Raw genomic sequence first — 24,901 nt, 5'->3', positions numbered from 1 at the left:
CTGTTTCTCACAGCGGGGGAGGACTGGCTGCTTGTCGAGGCTGGAACAGAATGAGTCTTGAGGGGGGTTCTGGCCTTAGAACTGCAAAGCAATGGGTAGGGAGTCTGACCCGACCCCCTTTTATAGACAAGGAAACTGAGGCTTGGAACAAGGATGTGACAAAAAATGAATACAGGACCAAATAGAATCATGTACCAGATGGGCGTGGAGCGCCGAGGGCCAGTCCCAGCTCCGCCCCATGAAGACCCCAGCAGGACACAGTTTTTGCTGTCTGAGGCTCCGTTTTCCCTCTGCTGTACTATGTGGGGACAGAGTCTGAAAGGCCAGGGGATGATGGACTTGTTTGAGAACTTGGCATTCAGAGAGGCTAAAGGTCACACAGGGAGTGAGCTGGGACCCAGAGGCCTCACCAGTTGGCCCTTGACTGCTGATCCTGGGGGACATGGTAGGGTGGAGGGGGGGATCAGGGTGTCCAAGAGGGGCAGAGGAGGAATGGCCCATCTTCCACCCTGGACCCTCTCCCTACCTTTACTCCCCAGCAAATGGAACTTGGTCCTGTCCTGAGCACCTGGCCCTCCTCTGGTCTCTGGCGCCCTCCTGTGGCTGCAGAGGGTGGGAACCCTTCCTGTGGGCCCTTTCCCTGCCCTGCCTCCTTAAGGAGGGCCTAGAACCCTTCAGGTGAGAGCAGGGAGGGCTCAACACACCATCCCGACCCTTGTCCCTCACCCCTGCCAGGAGACACAGAGGCAATGACAGCATCCGCAGATTTGGGTTTGAATCCTGACTCCCCTCCCCCCACGTGACTGACTTGAGTGAGACAGCCCATTGCACAGACCTTGGGCGCTGCCACAGCGCAAGTCTCTGAGCAGATCAAATGGGAGACCCTGGGGGAAGCCCCCAGTGTGCTGCTAGGGGTGCTCAGTTCAGCTCCTCAGAACTTCATAGAGAGCCTCCCCCCTCAACACTGGCAAATTAACCCTGTACGGACTCAAGAAGGTCCCCATCTGAGGGGGGAGGCAAATCTCCAAAGAGATTTTTTAATGGAAGAATTTGTTGTCTGAAGCCACTAAAATGCCCCACCCTTTGGTCCCTCCTCTTGGACAGCCCCACAGCCCCATGGCGTCTGGTCCAGCCCAGCTGAAGACAGCTGGACAGAAGTCAGAAATATCACTAGACAGAGTCAGTCCCTCCCCTCTCCCACCTCCTCCAGCCCAGCCTCGACCTCTCCTTGGCCCTCACGTTCCAGGCGGGCCTCCCAGGCTTAAAAAGCCTGTGGTGACATTACCAGCCCCGCCCCACTCCAGGGTCTAGCTGCGAGGCTTCCTCACCCTCAGTCCCTCAATTCACCTTCGTCCTTCCCAAGCCTCAGTGTGTCCATCTGCCAAATGGGTGTAACCATCCCTGCCTCACCTACCGGTCTCCCAGGTCGGCTGTAACGATGCAAACAACATTAAATCAGAAACTAGCCAGTTTTTTGGAGGGGGTGCCGAGAGGCCGGCATCCCGGGGAGGGAGCGGACTACCACTCCCATCCGGCTCCGGGGCCGCGGGAGTTCCCAGCCCCTCTCCCCGCGCTGAGGGAAAGGCTGCCCCTGCTCCAGGGGGCGAGGGAAGCTGCAGTGCCCTGGGCATCCCCCACCTAGGATAGGGGCCGACGAGGGCCATGGTGGGCCTAGGCCTGGGGCCGCGAGAGGATAAGTGCGGCCGTCCGGGCCGCGATGGGACACCCCTTCCCCCTCTCCTCCCTCCCCCACCCCGCCCCCTCTCCCATCCCCACCCCACCCCCCATCCCCCCTACCCCTACCCCACCCCGCCTTCCTTGCTCCGCCCCGCCCAGGAGTTACTCTTCGGGGCCCGCCCCCCCACTTCCTGGCCGGGAGTTGGGCCCGCCCCCGCGCGCCTCCGCCCTCCCACCTTCACCTCCAGTCGCGTCTCCCATTGGCCGGTGCACACCTGCCCGTCCGTCGGGGGGCGGGGCGGAGGGTGGGGCGCGGCGCCCAGGTGAGGGCGCGCAGGCGGCTCCGGAGGAAGGTGACAGCAGGGAGGGCGGGAGGGTGGGGGGAGAACGCGCGGACCGACAGACGGACGGACCGACGGGCGGGCATGCGGGCGGCTCGACTCTAGACTCCGGCCGCAGCCATGGAGCGACGGTTGCGCGCGCTCGAGCGGCTGGCGCGGGGCGAGGCCGGCACCGGCCCGGGGCTCGACGGCCTCCTGGATCTGCTGCTGGGGCTGCACCAAGAGCTCAGCAGCGCCCCCCTGCGGCGGGAGCGCAACGTGGCGCAGTTCCTGAGCTGGGGTGAGTGGCCCGGGAGGGACCGTGGGGGGGTGGCCCGAGGGACACCGCGCCAGGAGCCTCTCCCTCCGTGCTCCACGCCCACAGACCCTCCCGCGGGGAGCCGCACTCCCACAGGTTTCCCCCCCTCCCAGACGACCCGCACTGGCCCTGATACGTGCCACCAGACGCCGGCCCTCTCGGTCACCTGCACACTTTACCCTTATCCAGACTCACACACACACTTGTTCCCACTCCCAGAATCTGGCACGTGTGCACCACACACATCTCACTCAGACACAGAAACTTGGCCCCAGGTACAGACCCGAGACACATGTACACAGTACACGCTCCACACAGAGTCACCTCATGACCTGTGAGAACACAGCCTTTCACACGGAGACCCCTGTGCATGTGACCCACTGACAAACATGCTTTCTCTGGCTCCCACATTCCACAGACACACTGAGACCCTCACGTGCAGCTCCTGGAGAGACCCAGGGAACCCTGCCGACCCCCGCACCCACGCTGGATCTGATACACACTTGTCTGCTTCTGCTCACAGATCCATTGGTAGTGCACACTTGCAGGCACCCCCCGCCCACTCCACCCCACACTTCCTCTTCCCTGCACACCAGACCACCCAAGACTGGACACAGGAACCAACCTCAGACCCTTTGTGCGCAAGCGGCTGGCCAGGCCTCCTGAGGGCTGCTCCCCGGGCCTGGGGAAGGGGGCTGGATGGAGGTGGGTCTGCACCCCTTCCTGGCGTTGACTCATCTGAGTCACTGGGAGTGGCTGGCCTGGGATGACCCTGAATCCAGTGTGGGCACTGGTGCCACCCCCAGGGCTCCCTGGTCATGCCCGGCCAGGCCATGGGGGAAGGACATGGGGGCCCGGCTTGGAGGGCGGGGTGAGGCGAGTGTTTGCCCAGTGGGCGACTAGCATTCCTGGCACTCCTGAGATCTGGACAGGCACGAGGCCCAACCTGGCACGGTTAGGGGCCTGGGAGACATGCCAGTGAGTTGGGCCCTGTGCCAGCCCTTTCCTCTAGGGTGAGGGCAGTCAGAGGGCCCCTGCCTCTGCTGCCCACCTGTCTCCCCCGTACTCCTGCACCTTATGCGTGTGTGTCTGACTGTGTTGTCATCACCCGCTGTGATACCCACACACACGTGTGCTCCTCCCTGCCTGCCTCTGGCACCTCTGCCCTGGACCCCAGCGTGGGGGCCTGTCTGTTGACATCTCCCCAGGTAACTCACAGAGCGGTGACTCACTCTGCTCCTGCCTCAACTTGTCCCTGCCCCTGCCCAGAGCCCCCATCCCTGCAGCAAGGCAAGGGGACTGGGCAGCCTGTCCTGGGGTCCTGGATCCTCCTGGCTCTGGGCCCCAGGCTTTGGCCCCTGTCTGGCTGATGGGTAGCCACCTCACCTCAGGTTCCCCCTTGCAGACCTGCAGCTGTGCCTCCCCAGCTGCACACATGGACCCAGGAAAAAGACAATTAATTTCTGTAATGAGGTTTCCACACCACCCATGCTGGGGGGGGTTCTGCCTGATAAACCTGTGGAGCAGCTCTCTGTCCCAACCACAGACCTGCCCAGCTGGCAGGGAGTTTACCTGCTGGCAGGGGGAAACTGAGGCAAGGAGCCAGACTGTAGCTGCCCCCAACCCCTGCTGCCCCCCCCTCACCTCCCTAAGTTTCCAGGCCCCAGTTCCCTCCCACGGGCCTGGGGCTCCTCCAGGCCTAGAAGGGCCGGGGAGTGGCTGGACATGTCCTTCCTGGGAGTGTCAGGGACTCTAAGGAGGAGGTTCGTGGCCAGAGGCAGGTCCAGAGAGCGAGGCAGGGCTCAGAGTCGTAGGGCTGGTCAGGCCTGGAGGAGATCCTGAGCACTCACACCCTCAGGTGCCAGCATCAGGCGCCAGGGAAAGGTGTTTTGACCCTGTTTTTGAGTCTTGTGAGAACCTGGGCAGACCTCACTGTGCCTCCGGCCTGAGGAGGCACCACACGGGGAGCACAGAGCCTGCCCTCCCAGAGCCCTGCAGAACCATGCCCTACCTGTCCTCTGGGGCCGCCCCAGGCCTCACTCCAGCCAGGTACCTCTGTGCCTACAGAGGGACCCACAGCTCCTCAGTGGCAGAGAAGCCTCTCTGGGGACAAGGAATGTTGCCGGTCCAGTTTCCCAAGACAGGCCCTGGCCTGGTCCTGCTAAAGGGCCAAGAACTGTGAGCTGGGGGTGGGAATGGTATCCCCATCATTCCAGGGTGACCTGGCCAGCCATGGTCAGCCCCCAGGCTGGGGAGAACTACAAATCCCATCAGCCCCTGGGATAGAGGCCACCTGGAATCTGGGGACAGGGGTCCAGGGAACCATGGGTTCCGGGGGGACCAGGTAGTCAGCCAAGTCAGGACCCTACCTTCCATGCTTCCTGATCGTGGCTGAATGGGTTGCAGCTCCTGTCAACCCCTTGGCCAGAGGCCATCCCTGGGGAGGTCATCCCTGCCCTTGTGGGAGCTGCAGGTGAGAGAGATCCTCCCTGCAGGCTCTCTGAGCCCCACTTTGTGTGCCCTCAGTCAGTCCCTTCATAGCAAAAGTGAAAGAGCTGCAGCTGCAGAGAGATGACTTTGAGATCTTGAAGGTGATCGGCCGAGGGGCCTTCGGGGAGGTGAGCAAAGGGCCTTGGGGTAGCGGGTAGGAGGGCGTTTACACCCAGCTGGACTGATCCCAGTGCTCTCTGTGGCCTCAGGTCGCTGTGGTGAGGCAGAGGGACAGTGGCCAGATTTTTGCCATGAAAATGCTGCACAAGTGGGAGATGCTGAAGAGGGCCGAGGTCAGTGTTGCGTCTGGGGGAACTTTGGGTGGCTACAGGCCTCCAAGACCTGCAGGGGAAGCGGCCGGGCATGGCTGCCGCACAGGAAGAGGATCCACCCCCAGCAGCACATATTCCTCCTACCCCTTCCACACAATAAGCCTTTCTTAGAACAAGCAGAATTGTTCCCATTTTCTTCCTTTTTTTTTTTTTTTTTTTTGGCCGCCTTGGGGCTTCGTTGCTGTGCGCAGTCTTTCTCTAGTTGCGGCGAACGGGGCTACTCTTTGTTGTGGTGCGCGGGCTTCTCGTTGCGGTGACTTCTCTTGTTGTGGAGCACGGGCTCTAGGCGTGTGGGCTTCAGTAGTTGTGGCTCGCGGGCTCCAGAGCGCAAGCTCAGTAGTTGTGATGCATGGGCTTAGTCGCTCCACGGCATGTGGGATCTTCCCGGACCAGGGCTCGAACCTGTGTGCCCTGCATAGGCAGGTGGATTCTTAGCCACTGCGCCACCAGGGAGGTCCCCCCATTTTCTTTATGATAACACTGAGGCCCAGAGCCGTAAAGCACGGGCTCAAGCTCACACAGGTGACCTTGATCCACATTCCTAGACTTACTGAATCTTCCTCCATCCCCTGAGCTGGCAAGATGGGGTTCCTGGGCTCCGATCCCACCCCCCTCCCTTACCCCCTGTGCCCTGAAACTGTTGCAGACGGCCTGTTTCCGGGAGGAGCGGGACGTCCTGGTGAAGGGGGACAGCCGCTGGGTGACCGCTCTGCATTACGCCTTCCAAGATGAGGAGTACCTGGTGAGGATGCTCAGCAAAGCTGGAGGGGGGTTACCTGGGGACAAAGGAGAAGGCTTCTGGGGGCCAGAAGCACTGATCCAGGAAGAGAGAGCCCCTCCTACTGTGACCAAAAGGCTTCCACTCCCCACCAGCTCAGGCCTAGAGCCTCCTGCCTGAGCTTTGGCTGGGAGCTGGCTGCCCCAGAGCTGCTGGGAGACACAGCCTTGCCTTCCCAGAGCCCTGTGGGACCCCTGTGAGGCGGATGGGAGATGGGTCCCTGGGGCAGGTGCCCCCCCCCCCCCCCCGCCATCTGATTCTTGCCCCCTGCTCACCACCTTCTAGTACCTGGTGATGGACTACTACGCTGGAGGGGACCTCCTCACTCTGCTGAGTCGCTTTGAGGACCGTCTCCCGCCCGAGCTGGCCCAGTTCTACCTGGCCGAGATGGTGCTGGCCATCCACTCGCTGCATCAGCTGGGCTACGTCCACAGGTGGGGTCCCCAAAGCCCCTGCTGTACTTTCAGTCCCTGTTGACAGCTCTGGGGGCAGCTGACCACATAAGTGCCAAGCCCTGTGCTGGGTGCTTTGTATGCACAGAACCTTTGAATTCTCACACCCAAAACGTTGTGTAATGGGAGCTGCTACCATTCCATTTTCCAGATGAGGTAGTCAGGGCTTAGCACAGGTAAGCACCTGGCTCACGGTGACTCAGCCAATGGGTGGCCGAGCCGTGGGTTGCACTGGGGGAGTCTGACTCCTGTGTCGCCCACGGTACACTCAGCTGCCTCCAAGGGTCGTCCTTATGGGTCCCTCTCCCCAACTTAACCACCTTCCTTCTTGGGAGCCAGGAGGCCTGGCCACCATCCTTCCCCCCTCCCACACGTGGGCACACTGCTCACATGTGGATGCAGGAACATGTGCGAGCATACACACACTCACACACCCAGGCATGTGCCTAAATGCACATCCACATGCACAGATCAAGCCCCTCACTCTCCCTGTCCTCCCCCAGGGACGTCAAGCCGGACAATGTCCTGCTGGACATGAACGGGCACATCCGCTTGGCCGACTTTGGCTCCTGCCTACGGCTCAACAACAGTGGCATGGTAAGGGACCCCGCCCTAGATGGGGACAGAGGAGAACCTGGCTGGGAGAACTCCCAGGGGAACAGGAGTCACCAGGCCTAGTGCAGGTGGCATCAGACTCCCAGGGGAAGGAGGGGCTAGGCCTGGGGCCCAGGTGTGGGCACCGGGCCAGCCAAGCCCTAGAGAGTTGGGGTGCTGGGCCCAGACCCGAGGCCATGGTGAGGGGCCGAGCCTGAGGCCATGGTCATGACATCATCAACACCACCACCCACAGGTGGATTCATCGGTGGCAGTGGGGACGCCCGACTACATCTCCCCTGAGATCCTGCAGGCCATGGAGGAGGGCAGGGGCCACTACGGCCCACAGTGTGACTGGTGGTCCCTGGGGGTCTGTGCCTACGAGCTGCTCTTTGGGGAGACGCCCTTCTATGCTGAATCCCTGGTGGAAACCTACGGCAAGATCATGAACCATGAGGTCTGGCCACCAGGCCCTGGGGTTCTGGGAAGGCAGCGGGACTCCTGAGTCTGCGAGGTTGGAGATGCCCGGAGGCAAGGGTGGGATTCTGGACACTCACCTGCGCCCCTCCCCCGGGCCTGCAGGACCACCTGCAGTTCCCCCCAGATGCGCCCGATGTGCCGGCCAGTGCCCAAGACCTGATCCGCCAGCTGCTGTGCCGCCAGGAGGAGCGTCTGGGCCACGGAGGGCTGGACGACTTCCGGAACCACCCCTTCTTCGAAGGCGTGGACTGGGAGCGGCTGGCGACTAGCACTGCCCCCTACATCCCCGAGCTTCGCGGGCCCATGGACACCTCCAACTTCGACGTGGATGACGACACCCTCAACCATCCAGTGAGTGGAGGGACCCACAGCAGTGGGGAAACTGCCTTGAATCTCAGTGGCTGTGGGACCCTCCCCCGCACCACGAAGTTTCCCAAAGCAGTTGCTGGGCTGGGGATGAGGCCTTCAGACCCCAGAGGCTCATGGGAGTTATGGTTCACCTGGGTTGGTTCACCTGCACTGAGGTGGGTTGTGCCAAGTGAAGGTCCTTTGACCACAGGTGTCATCCTGTTAATCAGAAATCATATAAGAAAGAAACTCCCAGCAGCACCTGGGAGGCCGGAACCTCAAAGACTTATGGGAGTTGTAGTCTTTTGCGGTGGGGGGGCTGTGTTATCCCTTTAGGTTCCCACCTGAGCAGGAGGAGGTCGGTACTCAGTCCCAGGGGCTCTCCTGGGTCTCGAGCCTCCACCTGGAGCTGTACCTGCTACAGGTACAGAGCTGTACCTCTCCTTCTCCTCCTTCTGCAGGGGACCCTGCCACCACCCTCCCACGGGACCTTCTTAGGCCACCACCTGCCATTCGTGGGTTTCACCTATACCTCAGGCAGGTGAGTCTAGTCCTCACACACCTGGTGGGAAGCTGGGGTCTGCTGGCCTGGAGAACACCAGGAGCGTAGCCCATCAGGACCCTGGGAAGGTAACCAAATGGCCCACCTGGTATCCGCATGAGACAGGTGCTCGGGAAGTGTGCTCTGAGCCCTCAGCCGGACAATCCCCCATGCCCTCAAGGTCCTGGTGGGGCTATGCCTCCTATGGGTCCTGCCCCAGCATTTGGCCCTCACAGGACCCTCCACGGCTGGCTGGGCAAGTACTGGACTCGGAACCAGAGGCCTAGTACCGCTCCCGAGCCTCACTTTGTACCCCTATAAAATGGGCAGGATGCTCTCAGCCTAGTTCCGTTTGTGGGGCTGGTCTGAGACTGCAACGAGGTCCTGGGGGAGTGGGAGTTGCCAAGTGTAAGCAGATGCGGATGCGTCTGACCCTCACTCGTGGAGTGCTCACTATGTGCTGGGCGCGGGGTCCCCTGGGCCCTTATCACTGAGTTCTCTTGACGGCCCTTGGAAGAGCCCCTAGCATCACCTGCATTTTCCTGTGAGAAAACTGAGATTCTGATATGTTCAAGGTCACACAGCTTGTAAGGGCCAGGGCTGGGGCTTGAACCAGGGCCCGGGGACCCTGGAACCACTGCTCTGGGCTGCTGCCCACACTAACAGCCTGGGGCCTTTCTTCCCAGCACAGAGCCCAGACTTGGCTACAGAGCTGGTGCATAGTGGGTGTTTCTTAGGTGAATGAATGTTTGGATGCAGAAAAATGGAGGAGGCTGGGGGGTGGTTCTCTGCCAACTCTTGTTGCCCTGCTCTCCCCAGTCTGGGCCCTGAGAGCAGTTCTGAGCAGTTGGCTGCCCTGGAGCGGAAGCTCCGCTGTTTGGAGCAGGAGAAGGTGGAGCTGAGCCGGAAGCTCCAAGGTACCGGGGAGTGCTGGGCTGGGCAGGGTGGGTCTGCCCCGGGGGCTGCCGCTGCAGGACGAGCTCCTCACCTGCGGGTGCCCCCCACCGCAGAGGCTCTGCAGACCCCCTCAGACCATCAGGAGCTGGAGCAGCTACAGAAGGAAGTGCAGACTCTGCAGGACAGGCTGTCAGGTACCCCCAGCACCCCATCTCTTTTCCCTCTACCCTCACCTTGGGGGCCGAGCTGTTTTCCCAGCACACCTGAGTCCAACCTGGGTTCCAGTCTTGCCCCTGCTCTGTACGTGCTGTGTGATCTTAGGGAAGTATCTTAAACCCTCTTGAGTCTGCATGTAGAAAATGGGCCAAGCTGGGATGAGGGTTCCGTGAGATACTGCACATAGAGTTCCTGGCTGAGGCTGGGCTCTCAGCATGTGCGGGTCTCAGTGACAATTCCTGGCAGAGACGCTGAGGGAGGGCAAGGTGGATGGACGCCCGGCTGGTAGCCCAGGCCAGGACAGTGACGTGCAGCAGGAGAGAGACCAGCTCCGCCAGGTAGGGCTTGGGGAGGTGGCTGAGTGGCCCGGAGTTCGATGCTAAGGAGGTCCGTGCCCTGACTCCAGGCCTTGCCCTCCCCACCGCCACCTGGACCCCAGGAGCTGGTCGAGGCGCAGGCAGGGCTGCGGGCGCAGGAGCAGGAGCTGTGCAGGGCCCAGGGCTGGCAGGAGGAGCTGCTCCGGAAGCTGCAGGAGGCCCAGGAGAGAGAAGTGGCCATGGCCAGCGAGACCCAGGCCCTGAACTCCCAGCTGGAGGAAGCCTGGAATGCCCAGAGGGAGGTGAGTGATGGGGGGGGTGGGGACAGCAACAGGGCCCTGCCCCCAGGACCTCTGGTGTGGCTGGAGGAAGGCTGGGGAACTCGGTTCGGGGTGCTGGGAACACCAAGTGCCTTTGCACCCCCTCTGTGGCTGGCCGAGGCCTGAGCGAGGGAACAGGTAGGGTGGGCAAGGGTCCAATGCCGCCACTCCTGCTGCAGTTGGCAGAGCCTGAGAGTCTGAAGCAAGGCCAAGAGTTGGGGTGGACAGGGACTTCCCTGGCGGTCCAGTGGTTAAGACTCTGTGCTTCCACTGCAGGGGGCGCGGGTTTGATCCCTGGTCGGGGAACCAAGAGCCCACATGCCGCGGCCAAAAAAAAAAAAAAAAAAAGAGTTGGGGTGGGCAGGGTCAGCACTAGCTGCCTCTGCACCCCATCCCAGCTGCAGGCCCAGGTGGCCACCCTGAGCCAGGAGGTGACGCAGCTCCAGAGACAGCAGGAACGAAGCCTGGAGAAGGAGCCTCCCCAGATCAAGGTGGTGGGGCCTTACCCCCTGCCAAGTGGCACTTCTCTTGGCCTGAGCCCACTCAGGGTCCTCAGGGCCAGGGCCCAGGGGTAGGGTGGGCCATGGCTTCTTGGGCCCCTGCGCTGACGCCTCTCCATGTCCTGCAGACCATCCACACCGCCTCTGAGACCAACGGCACAGGATTGCCTGAGGGCAGCAGGCCTCAGGAAGCACAGCTGAGGCAGGAGGTGGCTGCCCTGCGTGTGCAGCTGGAGCAGGCCCGCGGCCACGGGTGAGCTGGGCAGCCGGGGCAGGGGACAGGGCGAGGGCCCGAGCTGGGAGTCACGGAGTCATCCTCCTCGCCCGCAGGCCGAGTGGGAAGGAGGAGGCTCTGTGCCGGCTGCAGGAGGAGAACCAGCAGCTGAGCCGGGAGCAGCAGCGGGTGAGCGGGCAGGCAGAGGGCCGGAGAGACAGGCAGGAGGTGGGACAGAGGCGGGGAGCCGGCAGGACAGGTGGGCAGAGCTGCCAGGGCTGCGGGCCAGCCATGGTGAGCAAGGGTGGACACGGGTGGGCCTCGGGCGCTGGGGCCCCTGGGGGCTGAGCCCACCTTCCCACCGGGCCCCCAGCTGGCGGAGGAGCTGGAACGGGAGCAGCAGAGCAAACAGAGACTGGAGGGCGAGCAGCGGGAGACGGAGAGCAACTGGGAGGCCCAGATTGCCGACATCCTCAGCTGGTGGGTGCCCCGGGGCAGTGGGCAGGGGCTGGGCCCAGGCAGGGCTGAGGGCGCAGCCCCTGACCCTGAGCCCCCTTCCCAATCAGGGTGAATGATGAGAAGGTGTCAAGAGGCTACCTGCAGGCGCTGGCCTCCAAGATGGCCGAGGAGCTGGAGTCCTTGCGGAACGTGGGCACCCAGACTCTCCCTGCCCGGCCGCTGGTGAGCCCCGGGGACACCCAGGGGGAGGGGTGCCAGGAGCCACACTCCACGGGTAGGGACGCTAGCTCACAGAAGATCAGGGACTTGCCTAAACTCACACCGGGTCAGGGGCAGAGCTGGGGCTTTGAGCCTGGCCAGGTGGTGTGGTGGGAGAGGGCCTCTGAGGTAGCCAGGCCCTCGGGGCATCTCACGTTGATTCCCCCTGGCCACCAGGATCACCAGTGGAAGGCACGGCGGCTGCAGAAGATGGAGGCGTCGGCCAGGCTGGAGCTGCAGTCAGCACTGGAGGCCGAGATACGGGCCAAGCAGGGCCTGCAGGAGCGGCTGACGCAGGTGCAGGAGGCCCAGCTGCGGGCTGAGAGGTGAGACCACGGGCAGGCACCGCAAGGGGCCCAGGACCCGCGTGGAGGCCTGTGGCGAGCTCTTGCCTGGTTCTCCCCAGCCGTCTGCAGGAGGTCGAGAGGCAGAACCAGGGCCTGCAGCAGGAGCTGGCTACCCTCCGGGAGGAGCTGCGGGCCCACTGGCCGGGGGGTGAGTGGCCGTCTGCGTGCCTTGTCCTAGAGCAAGTCCTCTGCTCCAGGTCACCAAGGAGCCCCACGACAGCCTGGCCGGGCTGTGGAGACAAGAGTTTGTTCCAGACTCTGCTGCCTAACCCGCTATCTGTTAGCTAGCACATACTGAGCACCTGCTGTATGCCAGCCCCCCAACCCTTCCCGGCCTGTGGTCATTTCCCCATTTTACTGAGGTGGAAACTGAGGTCCCCGCCCTGGCCCCTGGTTTCCTCAGTGACAAGTGTTAGGGTGGAGTCCCTGGTCCCAGTGACCCGTGCCCTCTGTTTGCAGACACCAAGTCCTCAAACTCCCTGATTCCCTTCCTGTCCTTCCGGAGCTCAGAGGTAAGGACGGGCGCGGGGCTGGCTGGGGGCAGAGTCCCAGGGGAGGACACGGGGACCTTGACCCTGCCTCACCCCATTCCCCAGAAGGATTCCACCAAGGACCCCGGCGTCTCAGGAGAGACCCTGAAGCCTGGGCTGGAGCCCGAGCTGAGGCCAGAGGGCCGCCGCAGCCTGCGCCTGGGGGTGAGGACCGACAGGAGACCCGCAGTTGGGGGGGGGCTGGGCCCCGCCCTCTGCCTGTGCACGGCCACCTGTTTGCTCGCCCTTCCCTGCAGGCTGTGTTCCCCAGAACGCCTGCTGCTACCACACCCCCTGCAGAAGGTCCTCCTGCAAAGGTCAGTGCCCGGCGGGGCGGAGCGGAGGCACCAAGCCATTCTGCCAGGTTTCCAAAGACCCGCTTGGGTTCCCCCCACATGCGTCCTGGCTGGCACACTGCAGTGGGGCTGGCGGTGGCGGCAATGAGTTTTGAGTACAACCACAGGCTCGCTGGGGCTCAGAGTTCACACTGCCACCTGGCTCATTCCCTGGTCTTGCGCAAACCTCAGGGTGGCCGGGGTGGTGGTGGCAGCGGCGGGGATGCGGGGCGGTGCAAGGCCCTCGGAGGCCGGGATCAGGCATGGGTAACGTGCGTGTCCCCCTCCCCAGCCTGGCTCACACACGCTGCGCCCCCGGAGCTTCCCATCCCCCACCAAGTGTCTCCGCTGCACCTCGCTGATGCTGGGCCTGGGCCGCCAGGGCCTGGGCTGTGACGGTGAGACCCTCACCCACTTCACCCCCCCTGCACACCAGCCTCCCACGCGCCAGCCGCAGCCCCTAGGTGGAGGGAACGGAAGTGGCCCCGAGCCTGCCACACCCAGGCAGTTTTAGCCCAGGCCACTGGCGCCTCCCGGTCAGCATTTCCCACTGCTCCGTTTTCTTTTTCTTGTCTCACTTTATGGGGAATCGGTGCCAGCTCGGGTCACCACAGCCCGAGGGGAGCTGGGGCTGGGAGTGCCCAGGGTCCCAGGTCCGGGCCGTCCGCACCCCACCTCACACCACCCGTCGGCTCCCGCTTTCCCCACAGCTTGCGGCTACTTCTGTCACTCGACTTGTGCCCCACAGGCCCCACCCTGCCCCGTGCCCCCTGATCTCCTCCACACGGCCCTGGGAGTGCACCCTGAAACGGGCACGGGCACCGCCTACGAGGGCTTCTTGTCGGTGAGCCAGCACTGGGGGAGGGGGAAGACGGGCATGGGTGGCTGGGCCCTGGCAGGCCCTCCCACGCCTGCTCTCCCCCCAGGTGCCACGGCCCTCGGGTGTCCGGCGGGGCTGGCAGCGAGTGTTTGCTGCCCTCAGTGACTCGCGCCTGCTGCTGTTTGATGCCCCAGACCCGAGGCTCAGCCCGGCCAGCGGGGCCCTCCTGCAGGCACTGGATCTGAGGTGAGTGTCAAGCGGTAGTTTGGGGCAGGGGATGTGTGGGTCAAGGGGGCAGCCGGGGCCGTGCGACCTCTGACCTGCTCCATGAACCTCCCAGGGACCCTCAGTTCTCGGCCACCCCTGTCCTGCCCTCGGATGTTATCCACGCCCAATCCAGGGACCTGCCCCGCATCTTTAGGGTGAGTTCGGGGTGGGGGGGGAGGGTGATGGACCAGACCTCTGTCTGCCTCTCTGTTGTCCCCACTCCATCCACTTCTCTCCATCTCCATGGTTGCCCCCTTCCTCCCGCCCCCCTCGCCTCCACATGGACGGCTACAGTGGCTTCCGCTCTGGTCCGTGTAGCTACACTTCATCCTGCAGTGCGGTTTTCCATGTATGAAGCTGGTTGTGTCCTGCCACGTTTAGGACCCTTCTGCGGCTCCCCATCGCCCTCAGCGTGCTCCTAACCGTAGCCTTGAGGCCCCACATCTCTGACCTGCTTAGCCTGGGTGAAGGGGCCCCACCCTGTGGTCCCACGATGCCCCATCCTTCCCCTCCGATGGCACTGGTCCCAGGGCTCTGGAGTCGTCCGCATGCTTGTCTGACCACCCCACCTGGCTTATCACCTGCTGCAAGACAGCACCTAGCACTGCCCTGGGCAAGCCGACACCGGTGCTAATAAGCATCAGCCCATGGAGAGAGGGACGGGAGGAAGGACGGCTGGCTCTTGGCCCTCTGCCCCCCAGCCTGGGTCCCCGCCCGCAGGTGACGACCTCCCAGCTGACGGTGCCGCCTGCCACGTGCACCGTGCTGCTGTTGGCGGAGAGCGAGGGCGAGCGGGAGCGCTGGCTGCAGGTGCTGGGCGAGCTGCAGCGGCTGCTGCTGGACGCGCGGCCCAGGCCCCGGCCGGTGTACACGCTCAAGGAGGCCTACGACAACGGGCTGCCGCTGCTGCCCCACGCGCTCTGCGCCGCCATCATCGGTGAGCCTCACGCAGAGGGGGCGCCGCCCAGGCAGGCTCGGGGGAGGAGTCCCGGCCTGCCACGGTCACTAGGGCCGCTGTCACTGCCCAGTCCCTGCAGCCCTGAGCTGTGGACTCTCCTGCACACGTGTCCTCCTCGCCACTCCTCTGGGCACAGCTGTGTGATGAGGGACCTGGGCTGAGGGTTGGGAGCCTGGCTTCTGCCACTCCAGTTCTCTGCGCCCTCCTTTTTCCTTTTTCTAAAAGAATCTCAAGTGAGCGAAAAGAGCAGAGGCTTTAGGAAGAGGGAAAGGAGGGTTCTGCTCCTGACTCTTACCAGCAGCCAGGTGACCATGGGGGAGCCTCACACTGTCTCCTGTGGGGCTGCTGTATTCAGCCAGGAGCCTGGTGCACCATGGGGCCTCTGTATCGGATAGCTGGGGAACAGGAGAGGAGGCTCCCTGGCCTCCCCCAGCAGCTAGGCCCTGAAGCGGCCCTGCCCCGGCAGGCTGGGACCTCTCCCTGCAATCCCTCCGGACGGGAGCTACAGGAGCCACTGCCCGCACCCTCCAGGTCCCCTATGTCAGTCTGGAGCCTGGGGACAAGGGCATTTATCGAGCAGGGATTGCTGTGAGCTTAACACTCACCCTGCACTGCTTCATCTCTTCACAGCCTCACAGCAGCTGTGTGAGAAAGGTTAACCACTATTATCCCCGTTTTACATAAGGGGAAACCAAGGCTCCGAGAGGTGACGTGACTTACCCCAAATCCCACAGCTCGGGGTGGGGGGCCTCTCACCCTGACTCCTGTCCCCGTGGCCCTTCCCTATTAGAGCCAGTCCAGACTCTGGGACAGAAGGGTCCAGTGATGCAGGGACAGTGTCCTCAGGAGAAACTGAAGCTTAGCAAGGGCAGGCAGACTGCCCAGTCTCCTGCCTCTGCATGGGCCTTTGGACCCCTGACCCTCTCCCTCCCTCCCTCCACCAGACCAGAAACGGCTTGCTCTGGGCACTGAGGAGGGGCTGTTTGTGATCCACCTGCACAGCAACGGTACCTACCAGGCTGGGCCAGGGCGGGGGTGGGTGCGCATCAGCCCCAGGGGACAGAGGAGGCTGGGCACCGACCCGCTTCTCACCGACCTGCCGGTGACACTCTCCCTTGCCAACCCCACAGACATCTTCCAGGTGGGTGAGTGCCGGCGGGTGCAGCGGCTGGCCGTGAGCCCCACCGCGGGCCTTCTGGTCGTGCTGTGCGGCCGCGGCCCCAGCGTGCGCCTCTTTGCCCTGGCCGAGCTGGAGAACGTGGAGGCATCAGGTGCCAAGATCCCCGAGTCTCGAGGCTGCCAGGCCCTGGCAGCCGGGCGCATCCTGCAGGCCCGCACCCCCGTGCTCTGTGTCGCAGTCAAGCGCCAGGTGCTCTGCTACCAATTGGGTCCAGGCCCGGGGCCCTGGCAGCGCCGCATCCGCGAGCTGCAGGCACCAGCACCTGTGCAGAGCCTGGGGCTGCTGGGTGACCGGCTGTGCGTGGGCGCGGCTGGCGCCTTCACCCTCCACCCGCTGCTCAACGAGGCTGCGCCCTTAGTGCTGGGAGCCGGTCTGGTGCCTGAGGAGCTGCCCCCATCCCGCGGGGGCCTGGGTGAGGCCCTGGGTGCCGTGGAGCTCAGTCTCAGTGAGTTCCTGCTGCTCTTCACCACCGCCGGGGTCTATGTGGACAGCGCCGGCCGCAAGTCTCGCATCCAAGAGCTGCTGTGGCCAGCAGTGCCCACGGGTTGGGGTGAGGCCTTTGGAGGGCCAGGCGGGGTGGGGCCCGACACCTGCGGTGTACCACACGTTGGAGGAAGACAGGGCCCTGCCCAAACTCCTGAGCTTGGATTTGGAGGCCAGCGTGTGTCCTCCTGCCCGACCACACCCTCAGTGGCTTGCACGGGATCTTCCTCCCATGCCTCAGCTCATGCTCTTCCCCTGCCTGAAGTACTCTCCTTTTCGTACCTGGCAAACTCTCAACCGAGTCCAGCCCCAGTGGCAGCTCAGGGCCTAGAGCTGGTAGGCCCTCCAGAAATGACCCTCATGATTGCTGTCGTTATCATTACAGCTTTCACGCTCCCTCCCTCCCCCCACAATCGATCCTTGGCTCCTTTTTGCTGCCCCACCTCTGTTCACACCTCTGCCCTGGCTCTGTGCACCTTCTGTGGGGGGGGGGGGGGGCCTGCACTTCTTCATCACATCCAGTACCCAGCCCAGGCAAGCGCACCCCAGAGGCTATGAATGTTTGGCGGAATGAGTGAATGAATGGACAGGGCAGCGGGGGAGTCTCAAATGTCCACAGGTAGCTGGTGTGATGGGCTACAGCCTTGAAGAGAGGGACAGCGCTCCTTTCATGAACAATCGCCCATCTGGGGTGAGGCCTGTGGGTTGGGTCCAGACTGCTGGGGGCCAATTCCCAGCTCTCACCACGGAGTGAGACTTAGCTCTGGGGTTTCCGTTCCCTCATCTTAAGTTAGGGGCAATACTACTACCTGCCCGGAGTTGTTTGAGAATTAAAGGAGGAAAACTATGCAACATGGTTAGAACTAGGCCTGACATGGCTTAGAGTGAGTGCTCCCTGATCGTTATCTCTAACTTGCTATGGAGGTTGGGTGGGGCAACCGGGAGAAGAAGGACCTTTGGTGGGGCGTGGAGGTTACAGTGCGGTGACAGTACACAGGGTGTTGCCTGTGACAGGGAGGGGGAAAGAAGCCCAGAGAGGTGCCTCACTTGCCTGGGGCTGCGCAGCACAGTTTCCCACTCTACAGGTTACGCAGCCCCCTACCTGACAGTGTTGAGCGAGAACGCCATCGATGTGTTTGATGTGAGGAGAGCGGAATGGGTCCAGACGGTGCCACTCAAGAAGGTGGGGGCCTGCTCAGATCCCTGGGGCTGGACTGGGGTGCGGTCGGGTAGTATGGCGTGACCTCTGTGCCTGCTGCCTCAGGTGCGACCCCTGAACCCAGAGGGCTCCCTGTTCCTCTTTGGCACCGAGAAGGTCCGCCTGACCTACCTCAGGAACCCGCTGGCAGGTGAGGGAGAGTGGAGATGGGAGGAAGGGGTGTGACCCTGAGCACCAGTTGGTGGGATCTTGTGAGCACCGCCCAGCTCTCTGCTTCTCCCGCAGATAAGGACGAGTTCGACATCCCCAACCTCACCGACAACAGCCGGCGCCAGCTGTTCCGCACCAAGAGCAAGCGCCGCTTCTTCTTCCGCGTGTCGGAGGAGCAGCTGCAGCAGCAGCGCAGGTGCGCGTGCGCGGTGCGGTGGCTGGGCGGGGCCTCCTATTCTTGGGGGCGGGACGAAGCACGAGCCTCGCCGTCCTGGAGAGGGCGGGGAGGTGTCACCTTCGCCGCCTTCCTCCCCTCACCCCTTACCCCTGTAGGGAGATGCTGAAGGACCCTTTTGTGCGCTCCAAGCTCATCTCAACGCCCACCAACTTCAACCACCTGGTGCACGTGGGCCCTGCAGACGGAAGGCCCAGCGCCAGGGACCTGCCCCCGGTGAGTGTGAGTCCTCCTCTGGAGCCAATCCCAAGCCTCCCTGGTGAGGCTGAGCCCATCACCGGCCTCTGCTTACTTGGGACCCGGGACCTCAGGGCGTCCAGGCTGTGCGCAGTTCATTTGACCTGGTTCCAGACTTCCATGCTGTCCCCAACAGGTTCCGGAAGAGAAGGGCCGAGGTGCCCGCAGCTCTGGCCTGCAGCGGCCCCACAGCTTCTCCGAGGCCTCGCGGCGCCCAGCTTCCATGGGCAGTGACGGCCTCGCTGGAGACGCGGACCACAGTAAGGACAGCCTCACAGCCTCCGCTACCTCTGCGTCCCTCCCCCATGTTTCCATCCCCTTTGGACCCTTCAAACCTGACCCTGGATTTTTGTCCCCTTGCTCATCCTGCTTCTGGAGCAGTGAAGAGGAAGCCTTGGACGTCTCTGTCCAGCGAGTTGGTGTCCTGCCCCCAGGGATCTCTGAGCCCCGTGGCCTCCCTGATACAGGTGAGCCAGTGGGGGCTTTCCCTTTCCCCATTCAAAGGCAGCCATTTCTATTTCGTGCTGGGATCTGAGGCCAGAGAACGAGCTGAGCCCATCCCTGCCTTGGATGCTAAGAGATGCTGACTCTCCCCTGTCTCGCCCCTTAGTGGGTCCCAGCAGGGGCCTGGAGGCAGGTCAGCCTAGGTCTGACTGTCTTGGCTCTGACTGTCCCAGCGGTGTGGCCCCGGGCGAGGTGCCCAGCCTCCCTGAGCTTGTCTCGCCTGTAAAATGAGGTTATTGTTATGAGACCTGTAGGAAGTACCTGGCACAGGGAGAGCACCACAGCAGGAGAGCTCTTGGATTTTTTATTTTTTTTTTGGCCACGCCACATGGCTTGCGGGATCTTAGTTCCCCGACCAGAGATTGAACCCAGGCCCTCAGCAGTGAGAGTGCAGGGTCCTAGCCACTGGCCTGCCAGGGATTTCCCGCTCTAGGAACTCCTGTGGGCGAGAGGTCAGAGGAGGGAGCAGTCCACTCTGGCTGGGGACCAGGAAGATCTAAGGACTTGGGAAGGCTCCCACTCCCCCTCCAGCCACGTCTCCACCTGCCGCCCCCACTGCAGCCACACCAAGCCACTCAGAGCCCTGGGACCACCATGTTCTTTCACACCTCCAGGCTCTTACCCCTGCTGTCTCCCTTGCTTCTCTTGAAATGCCCTTTCCTGTCGTCCACCTGATTAAGGCCCAGGCCATCTTCAAGGCTCTGCACCACTGTCAGCTTCTCCAGAGACCACTTGGCTGCCTGGTCACGTGGTCACTGCCACCCTCCTCCCTCCACCTCCTAACTGTTGATCCTGCTGTGCTGTGATTTTCGTCTGGGTTCCTTGATTGTGGGGGTCAAGTTTGTCTTCTGCCTGGAGTAAAGCCTGTTTGTTGATTGAACGTAGAATGGAGTGAATGAACAAAGGGGCTTTGGTTTGGGCTCCAGAGTTCAGTAGGATTTCCTCAGGCTCTTCTCACGTACCCCTACCCCACCTCACATCTGACCTCCTCCGATGGCCCTGCTGCAGCAAGGGATGTGTCCTGGGGAAGCCTCTGGGAGGCACTGACCTGGTGAGGGAAGAGTCCTGCTTCCTCTTTCTTTCTTTCTTTTATTTTTTTAATAAATTTATTTATTTATTTATTTTTGGCTGCGTTGGGTGTTCGTTGCTGTGCGCGGGCTTTCTCTAGTTGTGGCGAGCAGGGGCTACTCTTCGTTGTGGTGCATGGGCTTCTCACCGCGGTGGCTTCTCTCCTCGTTGCAGAGCATGGGCTCTAGGCGTGGGCTTCAGTAGTTGTGGTGCACGGGCTCAGTAGTTGTGGCTCGCGGGCTCAGTAGTTGTGGTGCACGAGCTTAGTTGCTTCGCGGCATGTAGGATCTTCCCGGACCAGGGCTCAACCCGTGTCCCCTGCATTGGCAGGCGGAGTCGTAACCACTGTGCCACCAGGGAAGTCCCCTGCCTTCCTCTTTCTACCCTGACTTCCTTCTGTTTCCACTCCAGGTCTCAGAACGGCCCCGGAGCCTCCCCCCGGCCCCTGAATCTGACAGCTCCCCTTGACACCCTCCGGCGGGGCCCAACCCCCAATCCCAGGACCGAGAGATGCGAGAGAGCAAAGAGCTTGAGGAACGCCATATTCCGGCTGGTTCGGAACGTGTGGAAATTCGGACTCAGGGTGGGCCTGGCCTGGGCAGCCATGGCCTGGGTTGCTAGGACAGGGCCGGGGCGGGGATCTGACTCCCAGCCTTCATCCCGCCCTTCGCTCTGCTCCCAGCCCCAGCCTGTGCTAGCCATGGGGAATAGGATGGCCCCCTTCTGCCCTGGGGGCCCCTCTGCACCAGTGTCCAGGGGCGATTTTGCCAAAGCTCTCACTTCCAGGTCCAAGCCCCAGGAATCCTGTGAGCAAGAGTCCAGAAGAGGGACACAGAGGGGCCGGGTTCCTGGGAGCCGTCTGGGGTCTTGGCTGTGGACTGTCTAGCCCCCAAGGAGGTTGAGTTGGGGCATATCGCAGTCTTGCTCAGGGCAGGAAAGACAGGCTCTAATCCAGAGGAAGAGATAGAGAAGGAGGGAGAGGATGTCGGTGAAGGAGGTGAGAGAGGCAAGGGGGAGGAAAGGAAGTGCAAGAGGAGGGGAGAGTGATTGGAAGGAGGTGAAAGCCAGCCAGAGGAGAAGGAGAGAAGGATAAAGGAGGAGCAGTGGAGAAGAGAGAGGCCAGAGGAGGGGGTGGAGGAAGAGGGAGCTGGGAGAGCACAGGCACAGGCCCCTTCTGTCTGGGGCGAGTCGGTGGGGGTGGGAAGAGGGAGGGGCTCCGCGAGCCAACTGACATTGTCATCTAATCTGTCCAGGAGGAAGGTAACTCCGAGCCAGGGATGGGATGAGGGGGGGGGGTATTTATAAGGGCTACTTGGTGGGAGATGGGCACCCTACGGGTTTCCAGGCACACTCTGGCCCTTCGCAGAAAGGCGGGGGGTCCTTTTTCTCAAAGCTTCAACCACCTGTGTATTAGGGGATCATAGGGGCATTTTATTATTGATCACAGTCATTATTATTGTTATTATATTACTATTTTTATTAAACCTCCCCCTACTGATGAGTAGGGAGCAAAATAAGTATTTATCTCCTCAAATGCCATATTCCCGGGAGGGATAGACCCTGACACTCTGTGAGGCAGTAAGAAACCAATAAAGACAACTTTGTAAGCTGCTGGCCTCCCCGCCTGGATCTGTCTTCCTGGGGTTTAGAAAATGGAGGGAGGAGTGGGGGCATCAGAGACAGCTAAAGACCAGGTTGTCTTCCCGTATTTTCACAAATCGGATGATGTTTACATGGGGGTAAGTGAGGAGAGTTTCAATGCGAAGGGATGGGGCTTCCCTGGTGGCGCAGTGGTTAAGAATCCACCTGCCAATGCAGGGGACACGGGTTCGAGCCCTGGTCCGGGAAGATGCCACATGCCGCGGAGCAGCTAAGCCCCTGCGCCACAGCTACTGAGCCTGCGCTCTAGAGCCACAACTACTGAAGCCCACACACCCAGAGCCTGTGCTCCACAACAAGAGAAGCCACCACAACGAGAAGCCCGCACACCGCAACAAAGAGCAGACCCCGCTCGCCGCAACTAGAGAAAGCCCGCGTGCAGCAACGAAGACCCAGCTCAGCCAAATGATTAATTAATTAATTTAAAAAAAAAAAAAAAAAGCGAAGGGACGGTTTACGAAAGTGTGGGCAGCATCAGGGGAACCCACCAAGGAGTGGCGGTGCCCTGAGCCGCAACCGCAGTGCAGAGCTGTTATCACCCCCAGGTCAGCCAGGCAGGAAAAGGCAGGTGTTACCCTGCGGGAGCTGTGGCTCTCAGTAGAAGCACTTGGCCATGGCCAAGCAGGAAGGCAGCCCAGGAAATTAATTCCTCCGCCTCAGTCTACTCCCTCCCTCCCATCTCCTGCTTCCTTTTGTCCAAACCCAAGCAGCAGCCAGAGGCCCCTAGAGCTGAGTTTCTGCACGTCTAGAGGGCAGCCTTTGGGGCCCAGAGCAGGGTGGAGATGGGAGGAAGTGGATCTGAAGAGCACATCCTGCTGCCCAACCCAGGTGAGACTGCTGAGAGGAGTAGGGGGAGGGGAGGTCTGGGAGGGGTCTCACTTGTTCTAATCTGGGGTGTCCATGACTGGGCAGGACCCAGGCCTTGAGGCTGGGCTGGGTGAGGCAGGAGGATAAGGGCTTCGTGCTGGGATCAGGGCAGGCTGTGCCCTAAGGCTTGTGGAAGGCCCTAAAGGTAGGGAAAGGGGCCTGGTTAGAGATAATGGATTGGAGGGTGCCCGTGAAATTCCAGGGCCTGGTTAGGAGTGCAGCCTTGATTCCAGTTTAGTTCTGCTGTCATGGGCAAGTTACCTCTCTAAGCTTCAGTTTCCCCATCTGTAAGTGGGGATCATAAAATCCATCTCATGCGAGGTTCTGGTGAGACTTTGGCATGACAATGAGTGTAAAATTCCTTCAGCTCACTCAGGAAATATTTGCCTATGGAGATGCAGAAGCCCAAAGAGAGGGCCCAGGGCAGGGACACTGAGGCCTCTTGCAAGCTAGGGCCTCCAGCCATCCTCACCAAATTGGAGAAATGGCTGTTTCCCTGGCACCCCTCAATAATTTAGCCAAAAGATTTTCACAGTTTTACATTAAAAATTTTTTTTTCTCCCAAAGTTTTATGTTGACAAATTTCAAACCTACAGAAAGATTGAAAGAATATGAACGCCCTGGGACTTCCCTAGTGGTCCAGTGGTTAAGACTCTGTGCTCCCAGTGTAGGGGGCCCGGGTTCAATCCCTGGTCAGGGAACTAGATCCCACATGCCGCAACTAAGAGCCTGCATGCCGCAACTAAAAGACCCCACGTGCCGCAACTAAGACCTGGCACAGCCAAATAAATAAATATTAAAAAAAAAAAAGAATATGAACTCCCTACACTCTTCACTTAGATTCATCATTGTTAACACTTTGCTGCTTTTGCTTTACTTCTTTACTCATATAAACGTGTATACATAGCATGTATTTTGCTAACATTTGAAAGTAAGTTGCAGACAACCTGAACCTTGCACCTAAATACTTTGCAGCCGTCTCTTAAGAATAAGGAACCATCATGCCATGGAGCAACTAAGCCCGTGCACCGTAACTACTGAGCCTGTGCTCTAGAGCCCGTGAGCCACAACTGCTGAGCCCATGTGCTGCAACTACTGAAGCCCACATGCCTAGAGCCCATGATCCTCAACAAGAGAAGCCACCGCAATGAAGTGTAGCCCCTGCTCACTGCAACTAGGTGCACAGCAACGAAGACCCAACACAGCCAAAAATAAGTAATAAATAAAGTAAATAAAACAAACGAAAACTAACCACTCCACATTTCGGGACCCTCTCACCTTCCTAAATAAATAAATAAATAAATAAATAAATAAATAAATAAATTTATTAAAAAAAAAAAGTATAAGGAACCACCAAGAATTCCCTGGCAGTCCATGTCTTTTTTTTTTTTTTTTTTTTGACCTGGCAGATCCAGTGGTTAGGACTCTGTGCTTTCACTGCCGAGGGCTCAGTTTCAGTCGGTCGGGGAACTAAGATCCTGCAAGCTGCGTGGCATGGCCAAAAAAAGAAAAAAAGAAAAGAAAAAAAATAATAAGGAATCACCAGAAGTCACTATTATTATCTCAAGAGATTTAATATTTTTAAAAATTTATTTATTTTATTTATTTATTTTTGGCTGCGTTGGGTCTTCATTGCTGCGTGCGGGCTTTCTCTAGTTGCGGTGAGTGGGGGCTACTGTTCGTTGCAGTGCGTGTGCTTCTCCCTGTGGTGGCTTCTCTTGTTGCGGAGCCGGGCTCTAGGCGCGCAGGCTTCAACAGTTGCGGCGCACGGGCTCAGTAGTTGTGGCTCGCGGGCTCTAGAGCACAGGCTCAGTAGCTGTGGTGCACGGGTTTAGTTGCTCCATGGCACGTGGGATTTTCCCAGACCAGGGCTCGAACCCGTGTCCCCTGCATTGGCAGGCGGATTCTTAACCACTGCGCCACCAGGGAAGCCCTCAAGAGATTTAATATTGATATTCTGTATCAATCTGTTATGGGTTGAATTTTGACCCCTAAAAAATGAAGTCCTATTCCCAAATACCTCAATATGTGACCTTATACGGAACTAGAGTCATTGCAGATGTAAGTAGTTAAGATGAGGTCATTAGGGTGGGCCCTAGTCCAATATGACTGGTGTCCTTTAAAAAAGGGGAAATTTGGACACAGACACACACACACACAGGGAGCACACCCTGTGATGATGAAGGCAGAGATCCGGGTGATGCTTCTACAAGCCAAGGAATGCCATAGATTTGCCAACAAACCACTAGCAGCTAGGAGAGAAGCCTGGAATCGATTCTCTCATAGCTCTCAGGAGTAACAAATCCTGCTGACATTTTGATCTTGGACTTCCAGCCTCCAGAACTGTGAAATGATACACTTCTGTTTAAGCCACCCAGTTTCTGATATAATTGTGTCAAAAATGTTCTCTGTAGCATTAAAAAAAAAAATTGAGCAGCCAATTTTAGATCACATGTTGCATTTGGTTCTCGTGTCTCTTGAATCTCCTTTAATCTACAACAACTTTCTCCTCCCACCTTTTTGGGCCATC

The 24,901-nt window shown here is 60.4% G+C and overlaps 1 protein-coding gene across 6 annotated transcripts; it reads left to right on the top strand.

Moving 5' to 3' along the window:
• The first annotated feature begins 2,058 nt into the window (after window positions 1-2,058).
• Window positions 2,059-21,001, top strand: CDC42BPG (CDC42 binding protein kinase gamma). 6 transcript variants are annotated; one of them, XM_081240130.1, is made up of 38 exons: window positions 2,059-2,298; window positions 4,843-4,934; window positions 5,016-5,099; window positions 5,785-5,880; window positions 6,202-6,350; window positions 6,872-6,965; window positions 7,219-7,419; window positions 7,545-7,793; window positions 8,252-8,331; window positions 9,151-9,248; window positions 9,342-9,422; window positions 9,691-9,782; window positions 9,884-10,063; window positions 10,480-10,572; window positions 10,710-10,834; window positions 10,912-10,984; window positions 11,169-11,275; window positions 11,362-11,476; window positions 11,690-11,838; window positions 11,919-12,007; window positions 12,319-12,371; window positions 12,459-12,554; window positions 12,647-12,706; window positions 13,017-13,122; window positions 13,435-13,568; window positions 13,651-13,790; window positions 13,885-13,966; window positions 14,532-14,748; window positions 15,714-15,776; window positions 15,900-16,499; window positions 17,518-17,615; window positions 17,697-17,781; window positions 17,877-17,997; window positions 18,135-18,252; window positions 18,410-18,533; window positions 18,652-18,740; window positions 19,725-19,828; window positions 20,257-21,001. In XM_081240130.1, the coding sequence occupies exons 1-38, from the start codon at window positions 2,139-2,141 to the stop codon at window positions 20,729-20,731; spliced, it is 5,172 nt and encodes a 1,723-aa protein (XP_081096256.1). In that variant the 5' UTR covers window positions 2,059-2,138; the 3' UTR covers window positions 20,732-21,001. The 6 variants fall into 6 exon arrangements, with proteins under 6 accessions (XP_081096256.1, XP_081096255.1, XP_081096254.1 ...); XM_081240129.1 differs by having other exon boundaries at window positions 12,456-12,554; window positions 18,655-18,740; XM_081240128.1 differs by having other exon boundaries at window positions 12,456-12,554.
• Window positions 21,002-24,901: the final 3,900 nt, after the last annotated feature.

The sequence above is a fragment of the Mesoplodon bidens genome (assembly GCF_964165515.1).
Source record: "Mesoplodon bidens genome assembly, chromosome: 7".
Taxonomy (NCBI): domain Eukaryota; kingdom Metazoa; phylum Chordata; class Mammalia; order Artiodactyla; family Ziphiidae; genus Mesoplodon; species Mesoplodon bidens.
Note: the sequence above shows the minus strand (reverse complement) of the source record. Positions and strands in the feature narration are given on the sequence as shown.